Source organism: Chaetodon auriga, chromosome 17, assembly GCF_051107435.1.
Source record: "Chaetodon auriga isolate fChaAug3 chromosome 17, fChaAug3.hap1, whole genome shotgun sequence".
In the NCBI taxonomy this organism is placed as follows: Eukaryota; Metazoa; Chordata; class Actinopteri; order Chaetodontiformes; family Chaetodontidae; genus Chaetodon; species Chaetodon auriga.
This window is the reverse complement of record NC_135090.1, coordinates 19,495,311-19,515,344: the sequence shown is the minus strand read 5'-3', so window position 1 is coordinate 19,515,344 and position 20,034 is coordinate 19,495,311. Positions and strand designations below refer to the sequence as shown.

At 45.0% G+C, this 20,034-nt stretch overlaps 1 protein-coding gene across 3 annotated transcripts; it reads right to left on the bottom strand.

Annotated features, from left to right (window-relative positions):
* Window positions 1-2,877: 2,877 nt before the first annotated feature.
* On the bottom strand, window positions 2,878-19,292 carry ago3b (argonaute RISC catalytic component 3b). Of its 3 annotated transcripts, none has more exons than XM_076754541.1 (20): window positions 19,147-19,292; window positions 18,668-18,954; window positions 14,414-14,585; window positions 14,109-14,229; window positions 13,655-13,863; window positions 13,124-13,260; window positions 12,447-12,581; window positions 12,095-12,182; window positions 11,849-11,996; window positions 11,107-11,226; window positions 10,874-11,017; window positions 10,043-10,209; window positions 9,737-9,921; window positions 9,425-9,584; window positions 9,175-9,265; window positions 8,672-8,866; window positions 8,287-8,421; window positions 8,086-8,192; window positions 7,622-7,816; window positions 2,878-7,150 (listed from the first exon to the last, which is right to left on the bottom strand). In XM_076754541.1, the coding sequence occupies exons 2-20, from the start codon at window positions 18,684-18,686 to the stop codon at window positions 7,042-7,044; spliced, it is 2,637 nt and encodes an 878-aa protein (XP_076610656.1). In that variant the 5' UTR covers window positions 18,687-18,954; window positions 19,147-19,292; the 3' UTR covers window positions 2,878-7,041. The 3 variants fall into 3 exon arrangements, with proteins under 3 accessions (XP_076610656.1, XP_076610658.1, XP_076610659.1); XM_076754543.1 differs by having other exon boundaries at window positions 10,043-10,176; XM_076754544.1 differs by having other exon boundaries at window positions 10,043-10,176; window positions 10,895-11,017.
* Between the last annotated feature and the right edge of the window lie 742 nt (window positions 19,293-20,034).

The following is a 20,034-nucleotide window of genomic DNA, read 5'->3' as shown; positions in this document are numbered from 1 at the left end:
AATCTTCCTGTAAATGTGTTTTTGTGAGTGCGTTTCATCATTTCATGCAAGAATATACGGACAGATTGAACAGCTGGGGTTGTTTTTCCACTCTAACCAATGAGATGAAGCAGAAACTGCGGCTAACAGACAAGCTCGTGTCCTCTTCTCACGTCATGTCGGGACCTTTTCCAGGCGACGCTCACGCCAGAGCTTTAAACAGATTCAACACTTCAGTTTTTCAGTTATTTATCTGCTGATTCTGTTTTGGTCAAACTAAAACACTCAAAGCTGAAGTTTAACAGTTCATTAAATGACATTATGTCATTTGGCACCACGTTAGAATAAGACTTAAAGGTCCAGTGTGGAGGATTTAGGGGGATCTAGGTGTGTTGAAAATAAGAATCGTTGTGTTTTCATTACCAAACACTAATTCTAGAAAGCACCTTTTGGGTTTTTTGGCAGCCACCATAACCGTTCTTGAACATGTTTGGAAGGTGAGGCGAACTGTACTCAGATGGTCGCGTCTGGACTCTCACCACTAGATGTCACTAAATCCTGCACACTGGTCCCTTAAAATAAGAGTTTTATAACTGTCCCTGTAAATTCTGTTAATACAGCAGTAATACTAACTTAACCATCAGACCTGCAGTAATGATTGTTAGTGAGTCAGTTATAAATGGTTTGTTGTCTGCAGCCTTTTTCCAAAAGTCTGTGGGAGGATCCCTCCAAGAGAAATAAAGAGCGACCAAAAAGACAAAACAAACCATCACTTCAAATTGTGCAGTGCAGTAAAAGCAGCATATTTACCTAAATGACTCAGTGCTTAGCGCAGGTTCAGTTTGCTAAAACACAAACGTGTAGGACCGTAACATTACGCAGCAGGCTCCTGAACACTGTGGACACCTTGAAAAGAAAAACTTGAAATGGGCAAAATGACCTCCAGAATCAGATTTAGCTGGGACGATATTAATGCGACTGACAATCCAATGTTTGCTCTCTCTGTGACAAACAGGTAGAAATGAAGCAGGAAACTGTGCCATTAGAGAACTTACAAGCAGCGTTCAGGTTAAATATCCTTTTCTGTGACTCAGTACAAGGAGGACGCTGTTTAATCATAGATGAGTGTTTTATTGGAGCCAGGGATAAAGCAATTAAAAGCCAGGGGATGTTAGGCTACATAAGCAGGAAGTGGTGACTGCGCACGGCCGAGCTAATATGGAGTTATGAGCACAGACGGAAGTGTAAACACGGAGGTATAAAGTTATAAAGTGTGTGTCTCTGTCATCGCTGAAGGGACTTCAAACAGGAAGTGAGTGATAACTGCCCTCCGGCCATTTCCTGTCTATAATAATGAAGGTGGCGCTCCGATGCAGATGCAGTGCATGTACACACAGATAACATCCCTTTATAGTGTCCTGCTGCACACTGCACAGTGCACTTTGATCATTTATTAGTTTATTTTGTGCACCGAGAATTTATAAAAAGTAGAATTAATCTGATCTGGTGTTCTCCAGCAGGTCACATTGTTTTGATGTGGATAAGACATAAATTACACTGGTGCTGTGGGTTGGTTTTTTTTTTTTTTTTTTTTTTTTTCAAATGTTCGTACAAAAAGTCATTTATTCACTTATATTTATTATACTTATATTTTTAATTACAGGGAATCATATTATGATACACAGTTCTGTGTATCGCTCAGTTTGAGGGTCCCATAGTTCCCTGATCATTTCCTGAAAGCTGTTTTGAAACTGCACCATTTAATTCTGTAGTCTTAACAATCTGTATACTTTTAATTATTATCAATTTATCCTCTCATTCAGATTTTGGTCTTGTTTTAAACCAGAGTCTGCAGCCATGCGAGCAGCTGCTGAGCGCTAACATCAGCATGCTAAAGTGCTGCATCATAGTTCAGTGTGTTAGCATGCTAACATTTGCTAATTAGCCCTGAACACAAAGTCCAGCGGAGGATGATGGGAATGTCATTTTGATTTGCCAAAAGAAAACTTATTTTAAGTTATTGCAAATCAGCCTTTGAGAGATGACTGTCTGCACCAGATTCCATGACAAATCCAGCCAATCTTTGTTGAGACTTTTCACTAAAAACGACAAACATCCTCATGGTGGCGTTAAATGATAAGTCTGGGCATCAACCAAATTAGGATTCATCCTCTGGGGAACATGAGAGTTAATTGAGTCTGGACCAAAGTGTTGGACTGACCTCACCATCCACAGAAAATGAAGCCTGAGTGGTGACACATGTCTGTCTCATTTTACCAATAATCACATTTCTGAGGAAATCTGAGGACCCTTAACAAAGAGTAAAAAAATCTGCTCTGAAATTAAAATATCTTTTATCATACTGCTCTTATTTCTGCCCTTGTGCTGCTGAACACCTGAATCAATAAAGGATCATCTTTATCGACGAAGCATCATCTGTTCAGACGGTCCCACACAGGAAGCAGTAAATGACTTGTGTAAAAAAACAACTAAAACCTGTTAAAAAGTGTCTGAAACTGATCAAAGGTCATAGATCTGCTGTGGCATCTTCGCTGGAAACAGTCCAACGCTTTCTGACGGGATCAACCATCTTCAGCAGGTTTATGTTGACGATCAAACTGACGTACGAACACGTCGAGGCAGTCAGGCCTCGTGTGTCACGGAATTCATTTTATGATATGCAAAGTGTAAACATGCACGCGCTCTCCTTCACACCTGCCGGCCTCTCTGGAAACGTCACGAACCACGAGCGTTTAACGGCTTTATAAAGCTTTCCATTTCCTTTAAAGATTTAAGCTGATTAAACATCCTGCTGATGATGTCCAAACACCAAAAACAAACACGTTTCATACATAGAGTATTTATTCAAAAAAGAAAAAAAAAAATTAAATATGACAACCAAATAAAAAGGCTCAACGTAGGACCAGGATCAGCTGAGTGTTAAGACAAATAAAGGTCTGATGTACAGTTTTTATTTCTAAAAGTGACACCATTTAAAAATCAGGCAAAGAAAAAAAAAAACAAAAACAAAAAAAAGCACATGAATATACTGTGAAACCCAAACATTATGTTTCTTTTTGAGCATGATATGCAGCCAACCACAGAGGTTTAAAGATTTATTATTGTGGGGAATCCCTTGACAGGAGGAACGGGCACTCGTGGAGGAACGACTCAACCGAGGAGGAAGTCTGTAAACGTCTAAAATTCACATTAGAAGACAGAAGCTAAAATCACACAGGGGCACAGTGAGGGGAGGGGGCGTCACGTCCCAGCAGAAATCAAGTTAAATAAATAATGCTACATAAAGTCTACGCCGAGCTACTCGTTACCTATGAGCGTTCCCCTCGTCCTCGAATCCGCAGAAACGGTTTTGGGTTGTGCTTGCGAGTGCCCGTCCTGAACCGACCCCCACAGGCCTTTTGGTCCGGTCAGCTCCACACTGATCAGTTCTGCATATTTTGTGTTCTTGGCATATGTCAGAGGTATCCACGCGCACACAAACGCACACACACACACACACACACACACACACACGCACGCACACGCACACACAATCACACCTTACAGTATTGTCATGTATCAATATATACTTATCAATGTAGACTTGGGCCTCGCGCCCTTTCTGAAAGTTAAGATTTCCTTTGATTTACTTTTTTTTTTTCTTTTTTTTCAGCACCATCAGGAAAGGCACAGTCTGTTAACGGACGAATCGGTCCGAGGATGAGCTTTCAACCCTCCTCCTCCTCCTCCTCCTCCTCCTCCTCCTCCTCCTCCTCTCGTGAGTCTTTGATGTGGTTTGCAGCACATGCATTGAGAAATAAACCCCATCAAAGTCAGAGTCTTTCACTTCTTTGATGAGCTTTTGAGATGATGACAGTAGCGGTGGGTTGGGGGGGGGGGTCTTTGCAGAGGAGGGCTGACGGCTCATCGGATCACTTACATGACAAAACAACCCCGACGGTCTCCGCAGAGCAGCTCCATGCAGCGAACGCTTCACGTTTTCACACAAGTAAACCTATTGCATTATCAAATTTGGAAAAATGATCACAGACCGCTGCGGTTATTAAACGCCACATTTCACTACAGCTATCACACTGCTGCTTCAAATAGGACTTTGTTAGAAAAAATAAGTGGTGTGTGCATTACATTAATATCTTTACATATAAATATATCTCGATTCAGACTTAAAAATGCTTTTGTTTTCGAGGAAAAAGGCATCTGATGTCCAGCACTGTAAGACCGCCTGCAGGCTCCAGAGGTCGAGCGACGAGCGGAATAAGGCTCCATGAAGACAAGCAGAGCACGAGCCGACAACGTGAAACATGCCCACCACTCATTTTCTTCAAGTAAAATCAAATGCTGGTAACGTCTGACATTAAGAAACAGCTTCGACGTGACGACAAACGCAGAGGGGACCGTCTGTTCTGACCTTCTGACAATGAAAAACGCTCCAAACCAAACCAACTTTTGCTTGGACACATCAAACACGGCGTCTTCTTTAAGTGCACTAAAACAACGTTTCCTCTTCGTCTCCGTGTTCGTACACAGCCTGCATGTATGTGATGAAGTCTGAAATAAATGTTCTCTTATAGCAGCTTCAGTTTGGTTCTGGTGACGGTTGGCAGCTCAGCGCCCGTCAGCTCGGTGCTGTAAGGCTGTGAGAGTCGAGAGCTGAACCCCCCCCCCCCCCTCCCCACAAATCCAAGTCCTCCGCCCCCACCCCGACCAGGCACGTTGGTTTGGTCAAAGTGACGAAGCCTGAAAGCTTCGTCTGTGTTAAACCACACTGCGAGACCATGAGGCAGGCTGAGCGTGGGGAGTCAGAGCGCTCAGAGGCACAAACGCGTCATTTCCTGTGATTGGATTGATAATTATTTGGTTCTAATTGGAGATCGATAAGCCACCAGCAGAAAATCCGTTCCCCGTTTCACGATGACAAACTGTTTTCTCCAGAGCAGAAAGACATCTGAACCGGAGCTGAAATCTGATTAACTGTCCACTTTGTTAGGCACACCTGCACAATCTTTACACAGTCTGTATGTTCAGTTTGTGTTGACACTGTCAGAAATGTCTGACTTTAATCCTGTTTTATTGCTGAGGTCGTCGATAAAGGTGAGGCTGTACTGGATTAGATTATATTGAGATGTCTAATTTTTTTTTGTCCTCTATCTACACCCATGAGGAGGTCAGAAGATTAGAAACTCCTCTGAATATGAAGCAGGTCAGTGCAGCAGCACTAAATATGGCCACGATGCTGTAACATATTTAATTAACTCTATATGAGCGTGTCAACAGACGGTGAACATTATAGGCACCATAAACGCAGACTTTATGGCTTTACAGGTGTGTCTAATAAAGCGGACATATGTTTAGATTATGGAATCAGCCTCCACGTTTTCTTAAGATCACTGAACATCCACTTTGTGCGACCAGGAGAAAACAGTTTGTCATATTTCATAACCAGCTTTGTTTGACGTCTGACTCTGATCATGGAACATTTTGTGACGGCAAGGAAACGAAGCGTGTTCAGCCGATATGGAAGTGCTCACTTCCTGATCACGAGGGAGCGAAACCTCAGAAATATTCACGCACACTCGGTGTGTCACGTTTGTCCCGCCACGCGTCGGGCAGTGCAGTGTTTTAACAGTTCTCTGGGACTGTGTCACTAAATGCATCGACAGAGGCACCCGAACCAACATACCACTAAAAACCTTCCATCCAACCAACAGATCAGCCTCTAACCGAATCAGGCACTTATTAAATCTCTCCAAACACCATCAGACATCACTACACCCGCAGCATCAGTCCTTCTTCATCAGAATGTCAAATACTGTACATTCCTCGATCCAAGCTCTTTGTCACTTCCCAAAACTCACAAACGAACGATTTCAGCGCACCAGTACTCCTCGTAAACATTCACCGCTGCACCTGCTCGCTCTGCGTCAACACCTTATTGCACTGAAGGACTTCTTGACAACTAAATTGGTCAGTTCCTCATGTAAAAATGTTGTGGTCGTCAGAAGATAAAAACCGTCCGCTCTATTGCTGAAAACGAATGTTAATTTAAGTTAAAAAGGAAAAACAAAAGTCATAAATAGCAAGAGGAATAAAACACACAAGAAACGTTTGGTATTAAACTTTGTACCAAGCTGAACTGTGAGAGAAAGACGTTTAAAATTGTCCATTTAGTGGCCATGGCATCGTTTTCTACCAGTCCTCTCTACGCGACCCGCCTCCCTGCAAGGCATCAAGCGATACGCGCTCACTCATCGACGGCTGTGCGAGGCTTTAACGAAAAAAATGAAGATTTCATTCAGTGTCTGTGTTGGTAGAGTGCAGATTTTTACGCTTCTTACTGTCTGAATGACTGCGAGGAACCACTGGCTTAAAGGGAGACTGGAGAGTAACCGACAGGGCAGCTTACCAGCGTTCTCTGCAACCACGCATTTGCTCAACAGAGAGAGAACACATACAGTATTGTAGCTAGACAAGCTAAAAAGAATGAAATAAAATAAAACAACAAACACGTAAAAACCGTCTACAATATGAACCAGCAGCTCAACATGAAGCTACGGAGCAGGTCAGGTCCTCACTGCTTCTGCTTCGTGCCCACCATGCACCAAAAACATCTCCAGGTTGTTTTGTACTCCCAGCTGCTCCGCCATTCTTTAAAACACACGAAAGCAAGAAAAAAAAAAAAAAAACAGCGGGCTAAAACTTTGAGCTTCTGTCGGAAACTGGAAGGCGAGGACATGACCTGCGAGCTCTGAAGGAGACACGGTCCAGTGGGATTCAAACACAGCAGAGATGTGGGTGAGAGCGGGAGCACAGAAACGATTGGCTGGTTTCAATTTGCATAATGTGGCTGTGACTCCTCTCTGGCTTATTACGTCCTCACACAGCCTGAAGCCGTCGTCGTCGGGGTCCGGGGGCCAATGCTGCGCCGGTCCACGGGCCGCTCTGCGCGATGAGACGAGGCGGCTGGTGGAGGTGGGACACTAAGGCTGGCTGAGGGCTGGGAAAGATGGAGGGAAGTGGAGGGGGGGGGGGGGCGGGGGGCGTTCAGGCGAAGTACATGGTCCTCAGTGTGTCGTGGTGGATCTGAACGGCCTTGGCCAGCGCCTGGGGGTCCCTGCCGTTACTCTGCCCTGAGACGTGGCTGCCCTCGGCGCTGTCACGAGGGAAAGACAAGAGGGAAAGGACGGTAAGGACGGTGCTGGAGGACGTGCGTAAACCTCAATGAACACCAGAAGCAATATAAAAGTACAGGTACAGGTGTATTAGCATCAAAATGTACTTAAATATCAAAAGTACTCATAATTAGGCATGTTAGAACCATTAAATAAATGCCTGATTTCGATAATTTGAGCTGACCAGGATCATTCTGCTTAATTGTCCGTCTAGCTGTTTATCTCAAGGGTCTCAAGTGCTATTATTCACATAAAGGCAGCGAATGGAAACACGAGGAAACATTAGGAGCATTTCCACCAGCTGGTTGAGGCAAATAAACTTTAGAAAACCTAACATGCAAACAAATGTAATTTGTATTTATGTTTAAATGCTCGATGCCAATAAATACTTGAGACTGTCCTGTAGCAAATCTGATCTAATATAATCCCAAATTAAAGCAGTTTCTCCTCACCTGTCGTGCTCTTTGTCAACCAGGTGGTAGCGGGCGCGGAAGGCCACCAGGTGGGCGTAGTAGGCCGGCGCTGGGATGGAGACGGAGCGCGTGCAGCGGACGTACGTGTGGCACAGCTGGTAGGTGAGGAGCTGGAACTCGTCGCCAGTGAAGCAGTTGTCGTCCCACAGAACGTGGTAGTGGGAGGGCCGGCTCGTGCCCTGGAGGGAGGAGAGCCGAGTTAATCACACCCCAGAGGAAGCGACTCCGTGGAGAGCGGACAAACAATCAGCGGCTAAAGTCAGGCGAAGTGGGGAGGAGGGCTGGCGACTGACTGAAGAAGCTGCAGCTACTCAAGTGTGTTTGAGGAGGATAAAGTATTCTTTAACTCTAGCATGCAGGATAAACGGTAAGAATCTCCCACGCCCACATTATTACACAGAGTTACTCAGCGTGTTAAAGGATTTCAGCGGCTTTGCGTGAAGCTTGCCTGGATTCCAGCGTGACTGCAGAGGTAAAAGTCAAACTCGTAGGGGTGGGTGATGTCCGTGTCCACTGTGGTGCCGGCAGGAATGTTCCCGCTTCGTCCGACCTGAGAGGGAAATGTAATATAACAAACTCACTTAAGAGAGGGCTCACGCTGCCATTAATATTATCTACAAACAGAACTGCTTTGTGTTACTCACCCGCTCGTTACGATCTGCACAGAAGAGACGTGTGTGATGGCGTTTCTGTACGACGATGTAAGTGATCCCCGGCTGGTAATCCTTCTCCAGACTGATGCAAGCCTCCCTGATGGCAAGCAGCTCATAGTACAACACCTGCACAGAGAGACGCGGTTAGACCTGCTGAGTAAACAAGTTAGCCTGCATGCCTTTCTGTAAAACTGGTGGACAGATTGAAGAACAAGAATTAGACATGCGGTAGACTAATTTTACTAGTTTTAAGGCAACTCGGAATTTCAGATCGCGTGCTCCCTCCATAAAAGGAAAGTTACTCTTACTGGTCAAGCTGGACATGACAAGACATTTGCTTTTGTTAACAGGTGAGGGAAGAAACAAGTCGTGCCACCTGTCTGAACTGCCCCTCGGACACTCCGTCCCTGTAGAAGATGATCCTGGTCGGCTTGTAGCGGGTCGATTTGTAGAATTGGATCAAGAGCTCCCGCACCATGGAAGCCAAGTCCTGGATGACTTCCTGTCTGGGCCTCTGCACCCGCACTGTAGCACAGTACCTGCTGGGGTGGGCGTCCATGCTGCCCACCACCTGCACGGGCACATCAGTCAGATGAGTCAGCAAATATGTAATGTAAGTGAAGAGCATTTAAGAAACTGTCTGTCTGCAAATGTGTGCAAGTACTACGTAAAATAAACCTAAATTACATGTTCTAAACATTCAAAACAGACCATAAAATTACACAGGAAGCACAGTCCTGTGCTCTTTACACCACTGTACAGAAGCACCATCATGGCCGCTTCAGGGAGAGGACGTGTGTGTCGTGGCAACAGACACAGATCTACACGAGCAGTGCGAGCGAAGAGGAAATGTTGCTGCTTTCTGCAGCGAAGTCTCACCGCTGCAATAGATGGCTTTTTCCCATCTCCTGCTGGAGGATGAGTGACATCAGCCCCGAGGAAGATGACAGGCTGCTGGAACACCGAGGGTCTGGGTGGACAAGAGGAGAGACACAGAGAATCTGTCAAGATCCAACAAAGTATTTATGACAGCGAACAGAGAGGAGGAGAGATCACAGCGGGATCAGGAAGTGACACACGCACAGCTGTCCAATACTGAAACTATGCCCCAGCAACAAGAACCGCTTACCGTTGGTGTGGAACCAGGATGTTGTTGATTCCTCCCAGTTTGACGTTGATCTTGAGGCAGAGGTTTGAGAGGGTCTGAGGGGACGTCTTCACCACGTTCTTCACCTGCACACACTGAGTGGCCATGCCAAGGAGAGTGTCCCCCACCCGCTTCACCTCAGCTGTGGGTCAAAGATCGGATATTCCTGTAACTCGTCATTCACTGTTTAAGTGAGGCTGCTCTAGGTCTGTCTTTCTAAATGTAGCAGCAGCTTCAGGGTCAGGGTTCTCATTTCAAACATCGGATCGGGTTCAGAAGTGATTATTTTCGTACCATAGACGGGTGTTTTCCCTGGCAGGATCACGATGATGAGCTGCAGTCCTCCGTAGGTGTTCTTCAGGTGTCTGAACATGGGCTCCACGCTGTCAGCCCCCTGGGCGTATTTACAGAAACACGGCTGGCCTTGGATTGGCATCCCAGCATCCTTTGAGATTTTACGCAGCTGGTCGGTGAAGCTCCTGGGCGTGAAGAAAAGTTTCTTTAAATGTGAGATTTTTCCTCAAAGCTTTTTGTAACCTCACATGGAAACGTGTGTATTATCACCACTCGGAGTATCAACAGTCACCGCGGTGAACTCACTTGAGGATCTCCTCTCTGCACTGCCTCTGGGTGGCGAAGCAGGCGATGGCCCACATCTTGATCTCCACCCCGGTGTGAAACTGCTTCCCCCTCATGTCCCACACCCCGTGGCTGGGTGTGGCCACCGTGCGGTTCTGCAACGACAGTGCAGGGTTGATCTGCTGGGGCTGGCAGTCACACAGACACGTACAGTACAAGGACACAAACAAAGTATGGATTCAAAGATTTAAAGGATCCAGGCAGCCAGTCTCTAAATCAAGGACTACTGATTATTTAATAGGCTGAGATTCATTGACTGATTGTTTTTACTGTGCTTGCTTCTGACTGGGTCATGCACTTAAGCATGAATGGCATGAAAACATTTTTAATGGCACACATGCAAAACAGAGGTTTCTTTCTAACTGAAACTGCTTCTATGTACGATCTCTTAGAGCAGCATGCGTGTGTAACAGAGTATAAAACCAAAGCAAACTCCAAGTTAAGCGCTGACAAAAAGAGGAGAAAAGATGTGAGCGACAAGCAATCAGGCAGAATTGTAGCAGTTCAAGCCCTTCAAATGTGAGAAAAGTAAAACTATTAATTGGAACAAAGGGTTTCCCCACAGAAATGTGCTCAACTCAGAACCGAGTGCAGCTTAAATTTTCCACAAAACGCATCACTGATCTCTACTTGAATGGATCAGAGTTTGTAGTTTTCTCCATCAGACGTCAAGAGTCAGGACTATTAGCTCAACTTGTGCACTTTCTTGACAAACTAATGGAAACCCTGCAGCTCAAACACACACACAGACAAACACACATGCATATGAAGCGTGATTTAAAGGGAAGGTACCATAAATTGTTCAGAGCTCACCCTGCCGCCATACTGCAGCATGGGGGCCGGCAGGACGCGGCCCGTCACCTGTGCCATCTCGTCTCGCACGCGGAACTGAAACTCCTGGACGAACGGGTCGGCCTCGTAATTTGCACTCCTCACCTACGAGGAGAGGACAATACGTTTATGTAACAGGGGGGAGAAGAGGCGAGCTTCTGTGGGGTTTTATGTCTGGTACACTGGATGCTCACCAGCCTGCTGATCTCCTCCTGTCTGTCTGGAGCGGAGCGGGCTGTTGCTTTGATCATGGTCGACGTCTGGTTATCTGTTAGTTTTTTAATGCAGCGCTGTCCGGCTACAATGTTGCAGACCTAAAAACGGCAGCTCAGGTTAATCCAGCTCTTAATCCGGCCCAGTAATCACACTGTATTATCATTTCAATTCGTTCATGCAGCCTGACGTTGTGTTCATGGTGGCTGATTTCTTGTTGGGTGGGGGTGTTTTGATTTGTCCCAACCAACCAGGAGCAAGTGATGTATCCATTTACAGTTGAGGGAAATATGATGATAATATATGATGATATATGATGATTATATACGATATAATAAGAGAAATATGCTGCTTTGAGATCTGCACATGGACTCCAACTCGGATCTCAACCACAATAACTGCCATGTTTGATTAATGTAGCTCGGTAGCTAATTTCATATTCAGGAAGATGAAGTTGAATGAATTTGATTTATGTAGGGAAAATAAAGAAATAAAGAAATAAAGAGTGCTGCTCTTTATTGCTGACCTTTATTTCACTAGCATTCAACTTGGATCCTTTTTTTTTTATTAGTTGTATCATTGTAGTGGAATTTTGGGTGGGGCGCGTGACAGACCTTTACACATGTCGAGGCTCAACATGATTCTGTGATTACATTTTGACATCTTGGTTTATGACTGAAAGAATAAACGAGCAGAAAACTTGCATACTGCATGAGTCCTTACCTCCAGGGGCAGGTAGGTGTGTTTCTGTTCCTGCCCCACCTGCAGACACGGCAGGTGGGGGTACTTCAGCTGCAGGTTGTACTTCTCCCTGAAGTACTGCGCCACTGTGCGTTCGACTGTCTGACCATTCTCAAGCTGCAAAGGAAATCTGTGGATTTGAAGGCAACAAGAATCTCATGTTTATGCGAGCCAACGACAGCTTTGGTAGCAGGTTAACAGCTTCTGGAGTGGGCTGGAGAAACATACGTCTGGAGGCTGGCAGGGCGTCGTGTCACATTGCACACTCTGTACTTCCTACGCATGGTTCCACAGTGTGTCACTTCCACTTTAAGACCTGTGAAGATGGAGGAGGCATCGATGTAAATAAGCATCACGAACATGTAAATGATTGAAGTTTTTATTTATAGAGCGGAGCGACTGAACAGGCTTAAATTCCTCCATCACCAAGGTTCACTTGGTCACGCATTAAATAAAACTGTCAAAACATACTGAATAGACTAGTCCACCTTTAAAAAGCCTCAGCAGCTCTGCACACAACACACAAAGGCGCACAGGGTAAGGCCAGGAAAACAAGCACTGCCTTTCCGTGGTGACATACCTTTGATCTCCTTAGTGAACTTGACCCTGTGGGAGTCAGCGAGCGGGCGGGGCTGCTCGTCAATGTTGTGAATGTCCAGGACCTCACACATGAACTGGATGACTGGCTGGGCTTTATAAAAAGCTGTGGCTGACACTGGAACAATATAGGACAAAGTCAAACTGTAAATCAGGGCAGCAATAACACAGGTGGAGGTGGATGAAGGTGTAAGTAGAGCAGATGACTTTGAATTTGTAGCGAAATATCATGGCATCCAAATTTTACCTTTTTGAAAATGTGCTTTTCCACTTTCTTGCTGAGAGTCAGAAGATCAATATAAAACTCTTGTCTGTACTTTAAATATGAAGCTACACTCCAGAGGGACGAAAATCCACCTGCCAGCTGCTCAAAAGCTCACCAATAAAATGTTAGATCTCCTTCAAATCAAACGCCAAGAAGTCCACGTTTTTGTTTTTGGCAGGGTTATGCTGTATGAGCCAGGATAACCGTTTCCCCCCTCTTTCCAGTCTTTATGCTAAGCTAAGCTAAGCTAAGCGGCTGCTGCTGGCTGTAGCTGTATGCTCACTGCACAGACATGAGAGTGGTATTGATCCTCTTATCCAACTCTTGGCAAAAAAGCATTTCCCAAAATGTCAAACTATTCCCTTCCTTGTCCCTGGATCACAGTGTTTACTCACCATCAATGTTGAGCATCATTTTCCACATTGCTGGCCGTACTGACTGATGGAAGCCAAACCAAACCTCCCTCCCTCCACCTAGCGGGTGGTCATAGCCCTCTGGGGAGGAGAAGAAGGACCGTCCGACTGGTGTGTACCTGGCGAGGACAGAGGGGTTCACAAAGGTGACACAAAGGTTAGTAGAGCACAAAAATAAAACTCAACCCGAGCAAGGAGCTGCACTCCCTGTGTGGTTCATGGGGTGCAGCATAACAAGCACAGCCTGAGTCACAGGTCTGACACCTCACAGTCAAATCGGCCACCTAACACTAAGTTTATCCATCTGTAGTATCGTAGTGTACGTGCATGTTTCCACCAAACTGCACCCGTACCTGCTGAAATACTTCATAATAAATTAAGGAAACTAATCAGTAGCTCCAGGTCCAAACTCACCTTTCAATAGGATTTCAAGGTTTTTAGTTTCTATTAAAACATTGTGATAAAAATGTGTTCACATGGAAAATAAGTGCTCACACATGGACGAATACTCACTTCATGGAGGGCAGGTGGCGAAGGACGACGTCCACAGCGTGAACGGGGTTGGTGCTGATCGGCTTCTCCAGGTCCACCGGCTCGGACACAGCGCGTCCCGTCAAGACTTCGTGCAGCATGTGCCAGCTGACCAACGACACAAACTTAATGGTGACTTTAAATGGGCGGTCCTTCCCGCCGTCACCTGGCAGTGTGACATCCAGGTCGACCTGAAGAGGAAAACAAGGGTTACTGTGGTCTACTGATAAGTGGTGAAAAGCAGTTTCCTCCAGCCTCTATCAAAGATGACTTTAACTTTGGTTCAACATGAGTGCGAGCCTGTTTCCAACGTTCGATAAGACGACATCAAAAAGCTGCCACTTGTAACCTTGACATTCCTAAAGCCAAACTGTGATTACTGTTGGTCCGGGCTGCACAAAAACACCAGCATCCCAACTTAAGTGTAGAGTCTTACCCCACCAGTGGCGACAGGAAGTGGGTTAGCAGTGTAGAGGCTTTTCTTTCCATCATAAACTGGCAGACAGTCGCCAAAGATGGTCACCTTGAAGTGCTGAACCATGGAGTCCACCACCTCCCTGAAAGATGCATCACCACATCAACATACAGCCTGAATTTAAGCTTTCACAGCTGAACACATTAGAAGCATGAAGTGACATTCAGTATCAGTCCAACTGGTCTACACTGAGCAAACTGGTCCAGTCTCCTGAGAACCGTCTGCTTGTACAGACCAGGTCAAGACCCGAACCGGCATCCTGTTACCTGTTGACCCGGCGAGGGCATTTGTCAGGCTTGATGTCCACCTCGTACAGATAGACATCAATCTTGGGTATTTCCACCTGGAAGCAGTTGGCCAGAAGCTTGATGGGCTTCCCAATGGTGCCATAGCCAGGCCGCCGTGGCAAAGAAAAAAGGGCTTGGGCTCCAGCGGCTCCTACGAGAAGACAAGCCAAAAATGAATCTGCTCTGTCGAGTGTTTCAGGATTTTTTAGTCACTGTTTTGTTTTTTTATAGCCAAATTTAAACAAATAATGTAAGTTTAATATAAAACAACTTCCTCTCAATATTTCAGTCTTTATATCTTAAGAGAAGAGCAGCAGTTTATGTTTTCACTGCAGTTAATCCCTGGATTTTGATGTATTTTCCCCTGAGCAACACTTTTAGTGCACTTACTAATCCCCCAGTCGGTAAGGTGGCACATAATCCTACAAGATCCAATCTATAAACAAACTTATTTATCGTCGACATTTATTTAAACTGAAAGTCCCACAACAGCTAAAACAAAAGCCCTAACTGGTAATAATGAATGAGACATTCCCTTTCAAAGAAGCCGAGAGCTTTGTGGGGCTGACAAACTGGAGGAAGGAAGTGGTTAATAGGGAGGAAAGAGCAGCTGACGGGTGCTGGGGCTGAAGATGGTCAAGGACGTTAAAGATTGCCTCACATCAAACTGACAAAGCTGAAACAAACGGGCTGACGCCATTTTCCCCACATCAATCTGATAATGCCCGTAAAAAAGGTTACAGAGTTTGATGACATTTTAAATAAAGACCAGCTCAGCGCTCAGATTTCTTCTGACTGACATGGCCTTTGCCAGACGGGAAGAGGAGTAGGCGGGTGACACACCACACCGGTTTGACACCAATTTTCGGAAATGCCAAACTGGAAAGTACTCTGTGTTAAAAAAAAAAACAAAAAAAAAAAACAACTTACATCACACAACCACACAATTTCCACAAATGTGAGTCAGAGGATCCACACGCATACACACAATGGCCTGCATGACATAAAGTGTGCACACACGCACAGATCTGAAGCTGTTACAATAGCGAGCCGTGTTGTGCAGAGAGAGAAAACGAGCTGCCGAACAGAAGCAGCGATGACGGACGCGGCCGTCAACGCAGCAGCTGGAGGGCCTTTAAACCGTCCCAGCCTGCAGCAGCAGCGGCTCCTGTCCGGGTCAAGGGCTGACCCTGAACCCGCCGCGAGGAGCAACCTCTCGCTGAGGGACCGCGCTGTCAGCTGATGCGTCCCCAGGTCGCTTCCTCCCCTGTGCCGTTCCCATGGTGATGGCGCCCAAGTTGCTCCAGTTTCTCCATGGCAACTAAGGGCATGCTCGCAGAAGGAGGAAAAACAGGCGCACACGGTTCGGCCTCATTCGTCTTCAGGCCGCGGTGACTAAAACGGACTTTTTGAAATAAAGTCTTAAACTACATTTTACTTTATTTGCAGGGTTCAAACAGCTTTTTAAGAGTGAAATCAAAGCAGTTTTCAGACCCTTTCAGCGTTTATCATCACATCTAAACTGTGACTATAAAGGCAACCGCGAACAATAAAGTTTCCAGAATTCAGTCAAACTGACAGCAATCAAAGAACACTGTCACCTTATTTTACCAGCCGCTCATATTGACTTTGATTGCATGTTTTGATCATGCTCGCTGATCTCAACACCAGGAGACAACAGATAAATATGACGACAGGATCGTTTCATTTCAAATATTGAAAGATTTTTGGTTGACATGAGTGACTGTGTGGATGAAACTCCAGATTATGATGAAAAACGAGCAACTTTTAAAGGGTACATTCAAATTCAAGCATATTCATAACCTAACAGTTAAAATTATGCATTTTCAAGACCTTGCACGAATCCTGCATTTGTTTTTTATTTTAGTTAATAATTTAATGGCATTGTAATAGCTTTATTATGCAATGCATTATTTTTATTATTATTATTATTATTTCTAGTTTATGGTCTGTCTACAGTGATGAAGACCCTGTGAGGTCAAAACTGGTCTGTATTTTAAGCATTTTCTTTCTATTTTTTAACTTTTTCAAATCAAAAAGCGACAAACCAACCATCCAACTGTAGATTTCTTTGATGAATTATGGGAAAAAACCCCCTAAACAGTAGCCACAAAACAGACAGCAGCTCCTGAACCAGGACTGACCCAAAAACACAAACGTTCACTGTAGAATGAGCAACAATGGAGAGATTAATAAGCACTTATCAGGCTGCTGCATCGTACAAATGCACCATACAGTATCAGCCCACACAGAGCTGACATTCAACCCACAGCCTACTCCACTGATGTAATATACAGTCCTGACATCACTACACTAATGCAGAGGACTAAAACTGTGTAAAATCTGTTTCAACCTCTCACCATGCAGGCTTCAGGTATTCAACATTCATGTGGGGATTAGTTGATTAATGGACAGATAGCTTGATAATGGAAATGTGTTGCTGCCCTGAACCAGATACAGAACGAACAGCATGTGAAGCTGTGAAAGAACAGGGAACTTAAACAGGAACACGCAGAACATTAAGAGGCTTTTTTACACGAGGAAACTGTTATGTGTAAAATTATAACTCGCAAAAGGTGAAATAACACAGAAACATGGGGATGATGTCAGCAAGATGAATTTTAAGGCAAATCGGGGGCCGGTCTGTGCGGTTCAGACAGCAGACTTTTCAGGAACAACTCCATGAGGCATAGCCTTTTTTCATTTCAATAAACAAGTACAGACTGCTCCAACGCCTCATTATCATCATGTTCACACAGTGTCCCATAATTTCAGCCCCAGCGAGGGGAAGATCGACCCGTGGAAGCAGCATAAAAAGTTTTCCTGGTGGATCACTTCTAAATCCCCTAACAAGAAAAATGATTTAACCAAGTCTCATGTTGTTCGGTAGTCCATCTTCACACCCTTTGTGTTACACATAAGGTTTGGCTGGGGTTATCCCAATCAGGAAACATTACGCTGCCCTCAATATGCCTGTCAGAAACGCCCACATTAGGAGGTGAATCAGTGAGGAAATAAGGAGGAGGTGACGATTCATCTTTTGTCTTTTATCAACCAAAAATGCCAAGCAAACATTGGCTGGTTCCAGCTTCTCAAAAGGATTTGCAGCTTTATAGTATTATCGTGGGTTTTCAGCTCTATGCTGGACATTTTATATACTGAACTATTAACCTCTGAAATCTGAAAACTTAACTGACCAATAACTTGATGCTGAAAATAATTGTTAGTTGCAGTCGTACTTTCCAGAACAGCCGTGTACCACAGCGGTGCTGACAACTGCTGATAAGTCAGTTATGTTTTAATTTAAATACACACAAGCCCATTAATCAAAGTCTGACACTGTTTTAAAATCTCTAAAATGATGTTACTCTCTGATAATGTTCGCACTGTCCAGCTCATAAGATGAAAAATGGGTGGGGTTGGTTCTACTGAACCAGTTTGCCCCCCCCCAGTCCACCACTGCCCTCAACAACATCAATAATATACAAGCTGTGACTCACGAATTGTGGCCCTTGGCAACAAAGTAAATTGACTAATGTCCTGCCATGCTCAATTGATTTGTAATTATCACAGGCAGCAGTTAACTGAACATTATTCAATAGCTAGGGTAACTATGGCAGCAGCTGGTGTGAAAGGCTGCCTGTCAAACAGACACGCGCGCACACGCATGCACACACACACACACACACACACACACACACACACCCCCTCTCTGAAAGCCAGCCAGCCTCTCTAACTTCAGGCACACCTGACGTGATCACCACCTGCCTCTGACAGCCGACAAAGAATGACGTAGATTGAACAAGTAACCCGTGAGACTAGTTTAAGCACACACACACACACAAACGCACGCACACACACACACGCAAACACACACACACACACACACACACACACACACACACACACACACACACACACACACACGCATACCGAGGCGCACAAGTGACCGGTAAAACGCTGCTGAACAATCGGCCCAGTATATGACGCTTGCTGGAGCTTGAGATGGGAATTTGAACCGAGTTTTGAGGCCATGCCAGTCTGGCAACTTACTCAAACCGCAGCGCCGACGACTTAGATTACACGCTTGCAGCCCCTAAATGTTCAATCATGGGGTTCAAACTTGTGTCTAGACTGTCTGCAAATAACTCAAGTGCTGCACCTGAACGACAAATTAGCACCGTGAGCATGGCCGTTAGTCGGGGATCCCACCTGTTGTTCCGATTTCCATTCATGAGGTCTCAGTCCGGATGACCCGGCACCCAGTGATTACTTCTCCCTGCGCAGGTTAATACGTGACTAGAGATCCGCTGGCAGACACGCCGCTCCCCGGCTTCGCGGCTCCCCGCTCCCCGGCTTCGGTCGCTGCTGTGGAACCGGGCCGCTTGGGGTTCCCCTCGGCAGGAAATCTTCTCCCCCGACCTCCCTTACCGCAACTGACAGCTCAAAGTTGAACAAAATGTCCCCTGCTCCGTCCTTTGAAGTTCTTTCTCGTGTATCTGAAAGAAGAACGACATTATTCTCCGTGTTGGAAATGTTTGTGACAGTTTAGACGCGGAGTTGGTTAAATTTCACTGATAGTCGTTAGTCGTTAGCGGCGGCGAGTAAGCTAACAGCGGCAGTTAGCTTTAGCCGACGACAACTAGCGACTAAGTGGCAACTCGACACACAAGACTGTTATGAATATTTACCCGGTCAGCGGTTTAATTCGTCGTCCCGGTGGGTGAACGTGACAATCCGGTATTCTTCTTTATCAAACAGATATGAGGGGTTCACTACCCCTGCGTCCACCTCGGTATCGGCTAGAAACCGGTCTGAGACCTACACTTACACCGCCCTCTCCCTCACTAATATAAACCTGCGAGAATAGAAATGCCAGACTTCCGGAATTCCCCTTCAAAACAAAAGCACAAATAAGGCACAACTTTAGGAAAGGCACGTGTTTTAGCACCTATGGTAGAGTTACAGGGCTGCATTTCTATTATTTATGCCTTTTATTCAGATTAGTATTGCTCTGTACACCAATAATTACTACATTTACAGTAATACTGTACTCTAGTACAATTTTGAGTTTTTTCCGTTTTAAGCTTGGCTACTTCATACTTCTACTCCACCATATTGATATATCGTCTGTATATTATGTACATAGTTTTTACCCCACCACATTTACACCACGAAGACAGATTTCACCTGCGTAAGGTTTAAGGTTGTGACATTTTTGTGTATTCTCAGCCGCTAAACTGCATAGAAATACCCATCAGTATAAAAAGTTGAGAAAATTGGTTCCACGTTGAATATACACAATTAAAATGTTAGTTACAAGGGAATGCCTCACAGCAATAAAATAATATAACATACATAATAAAAAAACTGTTGAATTCTGAATATGAGTGCTTACTTAAAGTACATACATCCTATGATGGCCTGCTGTTACTGAAATACAGTTCTGACAGCTGGACTTAAATTGTGATTTGAATATTTCCGACGTGAAATTCGTGCCGTTTCCTGTTCTCGTCTGTTTAATTTTATTAAAACTTGACTGAGCTCTTATTCCCTCCTCCACCACGGAGGGAAACCCG